The sequence below is a fragment of the Magnolia sinica genome, chromosome 2 (assembly GCF_029962835.1).
Source record: "Magnolia sinica isolate HGM2019 chromosome 2, MsV1, whole genome shotgun sequence".
In the NCBI taxonomy this organism is placed as follows: Eukaryota; Viridiplantae; Streptophyta; class Magnoliopsida; order Magnoliales; family Magnoliaceae; genus Magnolia; species Magnolia sinica.
In genome coordinates, this window is record NC_080574.1 from 101577141 (window position 1) to 101589375 (window position 12235).

The following is a 12235-nucleotide window of genomic DNA, read 5'->3' on the forward strand; positions in this document are numbered from 1 at the left end:
TTTCGAAAACTAATGTATAATTTCTATAAGCTCAGGCGGTTCTAAAAACAATCCATATTATAGAAATCTAAAGTACATTAATGTTGAACACCACTTTCTCCCAAACTCTAGTACTTTTTAAATTTTCTAATCAAGTTCAAAGTATTAATCCTCTAATTAGAATAATTCTAAACATTGAGTTCCATGGGTGCATAGTGAAGTTTAGACTTATCACAACCAAAAATTCAATTCTCTATTTTCATGATAACATTGATAATCAAAATAGTTTAAGATAACCAAAACCAAAACCAAAACTTGCCTTACAGTTCAACACTTTATTATTCTAGCTTTTGATTTTTCTATCAATGACTTTCACATTATTTCACTTTTTCTCCTTTTCAACAGTTCTTAATGAACTTTAATAGGTAGCCCTTTTCGACGACAACTATTTTTTTGCTGGGTATTTTTTTCTCACTTTTTCTTTTATTTTCTTTTCATTGAACATGATGGACTCATTCCCTAGGTTTTAGTTCCTATCATTCTTAATAACCATCAAGTTAACAATTCAATATCAAACTAAAACTTTAATGTGTAAGCTAGATATGACATGTGAAATCATGACTCAATCAATGTTTAAAACTTCCGATTAAGCATTAATGACTTAATTTTAAAATCTATCAAATAGCTAAAATCTAAGAATTATAAATCATCAACATTAAGTATCTTATAATGTAACGCCCCTAACTTTTCAATACTCGAGTATTGAAAGTTCTCGATCATTACCATAAGATCCAACGTATTATATATATGGGTACAACACAATCTATTTATCCTTACACACATTCTCCAACACCGATCTGACCATGAGAGATAATCCCTATGGCTAGACAAAGCCATCTAATCGTCGATTTTAAGACAAGATCATCATATATCCAAGTAAATGCACTTGTGACCATCTGTCTACAAAACTAACTATACACTCACCTACTTACATGACTAGGTTACTAACTGTTAAGTTTTCCTATTTTAAACATATCATTTGACCATCCATTGTATGGTTTAATATATGTACATTACCGAATTAATTGGTGAATAACTCTTTATTCATAATGATTTAAATATAAGTCCTTTTGTAAGAATTACTTATAAATGTGCTTGTGACCATCTAGAACCATTAGATTTCCCAAAGCTCTTATATTATCAATAATTACAATAATGCCACTAACCTAAACCCTTAAATTCTAGGTCACTCAGTTCCCACAATTCGTTTAATGTGAAATTTTATACCATGCTTATGAATCATAAATTAACCGTACAAGTCGAATTCTAATCCTTAGATCATTGTAAAAGTGACCCAATTGACAGACCAACCATTAACCATTGATTTTGGGGCCCACCTAACCTTTGGATATACTTCAATTTTGGATTCAACCCCTTAAATTAGATGGAAAGACGACTAGACAGTGTAGATTTCTCATAAAAATACTCTGTGGGCCCCAACTTTGATGCATGTGCACAACTCATGTGTGCACTCGCTGTGCACTGGCTCATAGAGACCCGGTCAAACCAGTCGGACCCGTGAAACACAAAGAAAGAACTTCCTTTTGTAATTCTCCCACCCGACAACATTCAAACGGACGAACTCATTTGCACCATCTGTGGGCCACCATGATCAGCCGACAAGAAGATCCAAACCGTTCATCTCGTTGGCCACCTGAAACCAACCAGTCCCCACTTCCGACCAAAGACCTGTGAAGGACAAATCTTGATGCACGCCGTGATCAACCGCAGGGGCCACCAGAACACGAATCGGCCCAAATGTTAGACCATTACTCGAAATATCTCCATCAGGCCAACGAACGGATCATATCCTCCAAAGAAACAGTGGAAATGGGCCCCACAGACTTCAGCAAGAAATCAAAGCTGATGCTCTCTTTCCAAAAACAGCGCCAGCGAAGAAAATGGGCGTGCTTTCCTCACGTGTAGGAAACCACGAGAGGGAGTCCCAGATGAGATCCAAGCCGTTCAATCCATGGCTGGGATGATTTCGGCACCAGCCAAGATCCCTGAAAGAATCGGAGGTTGTGAATTTTGACAGTCTTCTTGCGCAAAACACATATGTTGGAGTTGCTAGCACAAAACCGCGATCACACAAGCCAATACAAGGATCGGAACAGAGATCCGGGGGCCCTAGAGCATCGACCACTAGATTTGGGACTTTCGTCTGACAGCCCTCCGCTAGAGAAACATTTCCAGCACTATGATTGTAAGATATGTAAGTGGGCAACGGCCGGCAGGAACAGAACCGCAACAGCTCTGTTTCGTCTTGTTACCAACCCACGACTGCGTAGAGGAATCTCCACATTCTGTAAGAAACCTTGCGTAAAAACGCTTCACACGGACACGGGGGCCAACCAACACAAATCGGGGGGAACCGAGGTGGGTCCCACAAGTATCCGGCACCCCCCGGGGGGGGGGGGGGGGGAGGAGGACGTTGCCCCGCCGGCGACCCCTCACCGGAAGGTCTAGAGACCAGCGAGGACCTCGTCGATTTGGCGAGGCCTCGTCCGTACAGCGGGCCCAGTCGGGCCACATCGGGCCGGGCGGTATGTTTTTCACAAATTTCTGCAACTTTCATCCGACTTTGAAAAATCATATCACCCTCGTTATAACTCCGATTTAGGTGATTCAAAATCTATATTGAAGGTTGATAAGTCTAGTTTCATATAAAAATAAGTGAAAAATATAATAAAATATTTAATATAGTTAAATATAGGTCTTTGGGTCAACTATCTGAAAATCATTAGTTTGGACAGCTGCTGCTTCTCGAATTTTTAGAATTTTTCTACAATACGAAATCTAATGAAATTTGGTAGGGATTAAGTGGACTTGATGAAAAACTATTAAAAAAATAATTAAAATAATATACTAACTAAAAGTTTCAGAAAGGGGTGTAGAACTGTCCTAGGACCTTACTCTATCGTAATTAGGGCACGATTTAGTTAAGTGCTAAACTGAACAATCAATAGAATTAGCTTGAACTACTTTAAATATGAACTACAAGACTCAAAATGTATAGAATCATTAACGCTACATTATCTTGAAACTTAGGATCCATCTCAAAACCCAGTTGCTCTCGGGAGCACCTTGAAACTCCGTATCGGACCTAGACCGCATGTCGAAAGTCCAATAACCGGAAAACTATATGGATATGACCGCATTACTAGACTTGACAACCATCTCAAAAATTAAGTCTTAATTATGTCTATAAATGCACAACTTGAGCCCGGAGCGAAGAGTGTGAGAAACGTGAAAATATTTAGAATAAAAATCCGAATTTAAGTAATTTGAGTCGTGTCGCTTGCGGGCCAAATATAGGAATTCAGACTGTCAGAATCTGACCCAAATACACCCTCGGATCAGGAGAAATGTCCCACACATGAAGGTGTACTTGTGACCCTAATCGAGTGACCGTGACCGTTGAATTGAAACTGGTCCGCCACGGCTGATCTGTAAATCCGATCGGAACGAAAACTCAGCCTGACCTAATCCATGGTCAGGGAGCTTAAGTCCGATCACATGTGGAAAAGGGGCCACCAGAAGTGCTCCGTTGGACCGGAACAGTCCGTATTTAGATATAACCTAAGTATACCTTGGCCCTGGGGCCATTCCCATCAAACCTGGGCCTATATAAGGACCTTAAACACTCCCTCTCTTATGCCATACGAATTTTGCAAACCCTAAGGGAAAGAAGAGAGAAAAGAGAAGAAGAAAGTGAGGAAGAGAGAGAGAGAGAGAGAGAGAGTGAGTGAGAGATAGATGTTGGGATCTTTCCCTGACGCTCCACGTGCTTAGCTACCACTCCTGTGTCGCTATACGGGTGATACCAATCCCGTTCTTAGGTAAGAAAACCTAACCCTAATCTGTTTTAGGGTTTCAGATGGTGTAATTTATGAAATAGGTAACCTAATTTATGCTATAGGTTGCCAATTTGCCGTAGACAAAGACTTAGCTTTAAAACTGAGTTCGTTACTAGTCTACCGGCGAAAGGTGCGGACTATAAACATATAGGTTATGGTTTTCAAGGCTTTCAATGTCGGTTAATGGTTTATTACTGACGTGGGTGCTATTTCACATGCCAAATGCGTCGTTTGTTTCGCGTTTCAGATATATATGAACTATATTGACTATAGTGTATTATAGGTATTTGTTGAAATGATTGAATGCGTGTAGAATTGGGATTTGTATTTGCCATGATTATCTGTCATGGATAGGGGATAGTTGCATTTGTAACAACTCCTTGGCGAAAGGATCTGCCCTAATACATGTTACGCCAACATACGTCATGTATGTTGTAATGTGTAGCCTAAGTGTTTGTAGAAATGGCTGAATGAATATAGGACCATGATTTGTGCCTGCTACGTCTAGGGAATGCAGTTACATGATGGTTGTGTATGTGATAACTCCTCGCTAGAAGGATCTATCCAAATATATGTTATAATCAACTCATGTTATGTATATGATATGTGTAGTATAAGTGTTTGATAAATTGTCTGTATGAACAATTAATTGGTGAATTGTATTGTATATGGGCGTTGAGATAAGGTTCTCAACTACCTTAACTATGTGTATAAATTCCTCTATGTACCATATATTATATTGTCTAATTACTTATGAAATACATATGTGTGAATTCATGTTTATATTGTATTTCATAAAATGCTTAAATGGTTGTAGGATTTAAATTACTTACTGCTTGATTATCTTACAAGAACTCTTGTTGGTACTGAGTGTGGTTGGGACTATGTAATAGTCCAGATAATCGGTAACAGGTTCTGATTTGGTGGCTGAGGTTGTTTTCGCCCACAGGACGTGTTCGATGAGTCCAAGCCGTACTTCAGTTGTCGACAGTGGTTAGGCCACACGGAGTGCTCGTGCACTTCATATTGATCAATTCGATGTGTGCTTATGCTAGTCGAGCTCGTCAAGTAATCCGATTGACCCGATGTATGTTCACCATGTATGGACGCTACTGCTTGAATCTAGGGTACCAAACTCACCGGTGAAAATCTCTTTAAAGCTTGGTACCTCGATCCGCTAAGACTCATGAGACGGGCATGGTGGTATGAGACACCGTGGTCGAGCTGTCGGCCTACACTGGGGTGACGAGCCTCCCTGTAGTGTCCAGTGAGCAACACAGTCTCGTGAGCCGAATATGGTGGTATGGGACACTGTATTCGAGCTGTCGGCCTACACTGATAAGGTGACGAGCCCTTTGTAGTGACCTCGAGCGTACTCTAAGACTACGTAGAGGCGACGAGCCCTTATGTAGCAACAAGAGTACACTAGGCCTGCACTGATAAGGTGACGAGCCCTTTGCAGCGACCTAGAACCGTAACATTGTATGAGATTTACTAGGATTGACGACCCTAGAATGGATCATCGTTTGAGAATTGATATAAGGGAGGTACCTTAGCTTCCCAATCCTACTGTATGAAAAGGACTAATAAGAACTTGGTAATCACGCTCATGCACCACATTACGTGTGCGTTTGGCGTAGCAGGTCAAGCACTGAGGAAGTGTTTCATGCGCGATCGTGAGATGAAGTCGCTGAGGGAGCGCAGGCGAGGGCATGCATCATTACTTCATATCATTCTTGCATTAACAAGAGTACTTAGGACTGATTGTTGTATTGTGTTATCATTACTGCTTGACTGAATTGATAACATGTTAACCTTTGCTTTATTGTTCCACTGAGTTGATCACTTACTCCCACGTTATGGGACGGTGTTTTAAACACCCACCAGACCCTATTTTAGTTTCAGATGATGGCGATGCGTATGAGGCGGAGCCAGACTTTTATGATGATGAGGAGGGTTTCTCCTATATGCAGCTATCAGGCGGGTCTATGTAGACCATGTTCTGATCGACGGGTTATAGGGATGCTGATTAGATGCCATTACACTTTTTATTTTGCACTTTTGGAACACATGTATATTCTTTTTGTACATTTTGGAAGTATATATGTACATGTTTAACCTAGTAACTTGATCATACTTCGGAGACTTACTATAGTTCATATATCTTATACATCTAATACAGTCTTCCACTTGCAAAATTTAACTGTCTCTGGAGTATGATATGTTGTTTTGGTATAATCCCACTCATGTTTAATGCACTAATATGAATAACATTCAATCATCATTATCTATGTTGCATAAGTGATGCGTTGGAACTCAAGAGCTGAGCTTCTGCTCGACCCCCGATTTTCAGGGCGTTATAGTAGCGTCAATGATTCTGCACGTTTTGGGTCTTGCAGATCATATTTAAAGTGATTAGTGCTAATTTCACAAGCACTCTAGTTTAGCACTTGCTAACATTAACCTAACTTTCTAAAGGTTTTGGTCCTGGTTAATTTCTGCCTGAGGTGGTACTCGGGTCTTTGTACGAGTTTTTTCGAGACGTTACAATTCTGATAACTAAAAATAATAAACTTGAGTTCAATTATCTAATCACTAATTTAAAATGAGTTGTAATTTGATGTACCGAATTCACAATACACCCTAGCTAACTAAGTGAGGAATATGATATGTGAACTAGAATAACAAATTTTGATTCAAACAAGGTTGAATGAACTAGTACCATTGATATAGCTTAAAAGAGAGAATATTGAAAAAAAATGATGGAAAAAGAAAATTTTATTATAGAGCATGAATGCAATGACCATAATAATCGTGTTAGTAATCTGGAGTAAGGATACCTAAGTATCCATTACTGTTACCATTACAAGTACAGTACCTTAGGTTATGAAGCAAACCCGGTGGGAATCTTCATCTAAGGGTGGTCTATAATAATGAGGATATGATGATAAAAGAAGAAATGACATGAAGAAAATGAGATAACTAGAGATTTCATATTCTTGGGATGATTGAAAGGAGTTAGGATAGGGAATATGTATATTTCTCAAAGTTAGACTAGTGTCACGGAACACCTAAGTATATTGGATCATAACTATTCTAAATTTTGATTAGGTTTTTGAACTCAAGGATGTAATGGATTACGAAATTGAGATCCTAACTAACTTCAGACTTAGAGTAAGTATTGTTTTGTTTTGGAATTCATATGATGAATGGAAGCATAATTATATAAATTTTCTGAGTGTTGAACTGTTTTTCATGTTTTCAATGTTTGTGGGTAACATTTCTGGAAACCCTCACGAGACTATAACTCGTCCACTAGGGGAAACCTAGGGGTTTAAAGGCTTATTGCATATGCTAAATGCAATCAAGTTACCTACGAAAGTGGTATAGTTAGAATTTTTTTCATTTTATTTTTATTTTTAAAATTAATTTTTATTCTTATTTTTATTTTTCTTTGCTTATTTTGTTCGGGACTAGCAAAATGCTGGTTAGGAGGTGTGTTGAGACTCAAATATTGCATAATTTTCCTCATTTATATCTTGGTTTTATGAACATAAATCATCTTAATATTTTATTTTACTCATGTATGTGTTGCAAGGTGAATTTAAGAGCTTGGATTGAAAAATGGTGCTAAAAAGTAAGCATTTGATTCTCAAAAATCACCAAGGCAAGGGTGGATCTTAGGAGACCAAGATTGAAGAATTCACATGTTAAAGATCCAAGAAAACCAAGTGAGGAATGAAGAGAATCGAAGATTTGAAGTGGAGAATCCTGAAATCGTCCTAAAAAAGTATATTCTAAAGCTGTGAAGTTTATTTTGAAAAACTACGCAGCAGGAAGTCTATTTTAAACGAACTATGTAGCGAGAAGTCTATTTTAGAAAAATACGTATATTTTAGATGGTTTCTAGGGTTTTTCAACTTTATACGAAAATTGGAGTTCCCTACTTATAAATAAGGCTTCCTAGGGCATTCCTAAACATTATTCAAGGCTTCCCAAAGCAAAATTTAAGGTTTTTAAAGAGTTTTTAGTTTTATTAAAGTTTTGTAAGTTATTTTTTTTAGATCTTTTCTATTTGCAATTTTTCCTTTATTTCTTATTGCTTTTTATTTCTGCAATTTAATTATATTTTTCTAAGTTCCCTCTAGCCCAAGCTAGATGGGAAGCACATGAGTTTAATATTTCTTTAACATTATGAAGATTGATTGTTTTAATGATGAGAAGAATGGTGTATGCATGTTATCTATTATTTAGATTTTATTTTTTTATCCTCTTGTGAGATCCATATGTTTCCATCATATGAGATCCACATTGATGGATAGCCTTACCCTATATCAATCAGATTTTCTAGATAGGAGATGTTCTCAACCTGTTATATTTCTTCGATATTCATTATCCTATAGATATTGAATACTTAAAATCACTGGCGCTTGAGAATATATGTCAATGGTGCAAATCCATCATTTTCTAATCTTTTATATCATTTATTAAAATATTTAAACTGTTTTATTTTCCGATTAGGCTGACCATAGTGCGCTGACCATAGTGCTTAGATCTTAGTTGTGTTATCCAAGTCATCATGATTTTGGAACATTAACCTATGTCTGGAACTTTAAAGCTTAAGTGTTATTTTATTCAGTTGAATTACATCCATTCAAAAATCCCTAAATCAAATCATCAAATTAATTTTTATTACTTAGTTTGTTTTGCATTTGATTTTTTTCTTCTCACAATTCATCTCCCTGTGGGATCGACTCTGTATTCACGGGACACTACTTGCGAACCTCTGCACTTGGAGGCAAGCAATCAGATGCCTGGGCGAGCCACTGTTGCATTTGACTATAGCATAACTTGTCTCACATCGGAAGAGTTGTCCGAAGTAATGTGGTTATATGTGTGGTTCGAACCTTCCTTGTACGAGGCCTTTTAGGGGCAACCCCGAGAACAAAACCGTGTGGGTCCAGTGGGACCCAGAGCGGACAATATCGTACAATGTTGGTTGGGCCGTTACAAATGGTATCAGAGCCGAGGATGGCTCTGCCCTCGATGGGGGATAATGTGACGCCCCGGTCACTCCTTCAATGTGGGCGGGGCTGGATGCCTAGGCGAGCTACCGCGCTGGGCGAGCTACTGTTGTAGTTGACTGTAGTGTAACTTGTCCTACATTGGAAGAGTTGTCCGAAGTAATGGTGGTTATATGTGGGATCTAGCCTTCAATAGTATAACAGGTTTTGGGGTGAGCCATGAGCTCAACCCCGAGAACAAAGCCGTGCGCCCTTGGGCAAAGCGGACAATATTATACTGTTGGGGCTGGCCTTTACGCAGCACCAGCTAGTTAGCTATTGTAAAAAATCTGCAATGAATGTGTTTTATCCACACCATCCATCCATTTTCTTCATATAATTTTAAGGCATGAGCCAAAAATGAGGTAGATCCAAACCTTAAGTGGACCACGACATAGGAAACAGTGGGAATTGAATGCTTACAATTGAAAACTTATTTGAGCCACAAAAGTTTTGGATCAAGTTGGTATTTGTATTTTCCTCTCATCCATGTTGTTACCTTATGAAGAAGTTGGATGACAATTAAACATCACCATGGACCTTAAGAAGTTTTCATAGTTGGGCATCATTCTTCTCATTATTCTTGTGGTGTGCTCCACTTGACCTTTGGATCTGCCTCATTTTTGGGTTCATGCCCTAAAATGAGCTGGAAAAATGGATGGACAGCGTGGATAAAGCATGTACATCATCGTGGGGCCCACATACTTTGACACCAACTAGCAGCTGGTTGGCGTTCAGGTCACCAGCCAAATCGTGCCCAATGGGTTGTTTGGATACCACCAAGTAAGTTACTTTTTTATAATTACAACATTAGATAAATAACTTATTTAACTTAAGTTTGGTTTAAGATAAATTATAAACAACTTCTTTACTTAAAGTTAATCACTTCAGCTTAAATAAAGTAGAAACTAGGGGTGCACACGGAACCGGTAGAATTGGTAAACCGGATTGGAACCGACCAGACTGCATGATTTAGTCCAGTTATGAAGTGCATCGGTTCCTGTTCCGAAAATCAAAGAACCAGTTAGTTTGGTTCAGTTCTCGGTTTGAGGTTTTGTGGAACCGAACCCTGGAACCGGACCCCTTGGTCAATAAATATTTATTTTTTTAAACATAAAAAATTAGACCTTTCATCAAATGGATTACAACATGAATAGACATTTGGTAGCAAAATTATTTTGGGAACACAAAAGGGTCATAAAAACAAATAATGACAAGATTACTCTTTGTGAAAAATTTCAGCAGAGGAGCTTGGGCTGGATTATAAAAAAAGCCATGCAATTGAGCTGGATTATAAAAACAAACCATGCAATTCAACTGGCTTATAAAAAGCCCAGAACTGTAGAACTGAATCGTAACCGAACCAGTTTTTTACGATCAGGTTCCAATTCAGTTCTGGGATGCAAACAATCCAATTTCGTTCTAATTTTCGTGGAACCAATAGGAATGGTTTGGTCCGGGTGCAACCCTAGTAGAAACCAATATATACTACTACAAGAATTAGTAACTTATCTTAAGGGCGCGTTTGGATACCACTAAATGAGTTACTTTTATAAAAAAAAACTTTTGTTAAGTAATCAAGTTACTTTTTCCATTTAAGTTAATTAGGTAAGTATTATTGTAAAAGTAATTTATGTGCTAAAAGCTACTTATCTTAATTAGCATTTTTTAACCTTTTAACTTATGACTTTTCTACTTATCTCTCTCGTGATCCATGTCAAAAGAGGCTCTCTCTTGTGGTCCATATCAAAGCAGGCCCCACATGTTGGACTGTCCACATTGAAGGTGAGGTTCACATGATGGATGGTCTAAATAAAAGGTGGGGCTCCACGTGATGGATGATCCCATATTAATGTGGGCCCACATATGGATGGTTCATATCAAAGGTTGGCCCATAATGATAAAAAAACACACATCCCAACAGGTTGGAATGATGGACAACCCACTTCAAAGGTGGCGCCTACATGATGGACAAGGTCCATATCAAAGGTTGGCTCCATATGATGGGCATTGGACATTTAAGGTGGCCCTCATGGTGGACAATCTACATCAAAGGTCAACCCCTAATGATGAATGACCCACATCCAAGGTGAGCCCAACATGATAGGCAACCAACATTGAAGGTTGGGCTCACATGATGGACGGTCCACATCAAAGGTGGGCTCCACATGATGGGCAATTAACAATGGTGGGCTCCACATGATGGATGATCCACATCAAGGTAGGTCCCACATGTTGGAGGGTCCACATCAAAGGTCAAGCCATAACGATAAATGGCCCATATCCAAGGCATGCCCTAGATGATTGACGACCCTCTGACAAGGCCCACACAAATGAATGGTCCACATCAAAGGTTGGCCTCACATGATGGATGGTAGATGTGAGGGGGACCAGTAAGGCTCGAGGGATAACTCCTCATTGTGTTGAAACCAACCATGCGTTCCACTTCTGGAATGACAAGTACATTGCTTACCGACCATACTCATGAGCTAAATCAATAGAAACCAAAAACCAAGATAAGCTGCGCGTAAGTAGCTTATCCAAAGTAACTCACGATCCAAACGGCCCCTGAATGGTACCCACTAATTTGAAGCTTTCAATATACACGGTACGACCCTTCGTATTCCCCTTGCTGCAAAAGTTGTGGAGATGAGCCTCTACATTCCATTCTCACCATCTTCCATCTCCTTTTAGCCAAACCTTCTTTTCCTTCCTCAAGACCTTTATAAATTCTCCTCTCCTTTCTCTTCATCTTCTTGTTCTTGTTCTTATTCTTCTTGTACCACTATTGCTACTACCACTAATACTACAAGGAGAGCTTTTTTGCTCCTCACTGCAACATCTTCTCTCCGTCTTTTCCTCGTTCTTTTGATGCTTCTGCTGCTTCTGATTTCTTCGAGCTTGAAAATTCGGGCAGAGTGAAAGCACTCGATCTTCGCAAGGGAGAGGGAGAGGTTCCTGTCATTGGTGACCAGGTGAGAAAAAGAGAGAGAGTCTCATGGTTTCCTTGAAATTTAAGGCACTAACGTGCTAGAATTTAGTCCTGTTCCTCTGTACGGAAACCACAAACTTCTATTTAAGATGAATCAAATATGCATTGATTTGAATTGCATTTCGATGCTCATGAATTGTGAATGTCCACTCAGTTCAATCAAGAGGGAATGACAAAAAATAATGGTGTTCATTCATGCCTTATCCATGGCCGTCCTGTGTTCCTAATTTCTTTAATGAGGAAGTAAGGGGTCGTTTGGATGTTGGTAAATGGTTTAAGTT

General features: G+C 38.9%; 1 protein-coding gene across 1 annotated transcript in view; it reads left to right on the plus strand.

Annotated features, from left to right (window-relative positions):
• Positions 1-11766: 11766 nt before the first annotated feature.
• The window catches only part of LOC131226624 (peptidyl-prolyl cis-trans isomerase FKBP17-1, chloroplastic-like), a gene marked incomplete at its 5' end in the record, with an annotated part of 59165 nt that continues 58696 nt past the window's right edge, over positions 11767-12235 (plus strand). The window contains one exon of the mRNA XM_058222206.1: positions 11767-11937. Coding sequence (XP_058078189.1) covers positions 11767-11937 — 171 coding nt within the window. The remainder of the gene's footprint in view (positions 11938-12235) is intronic.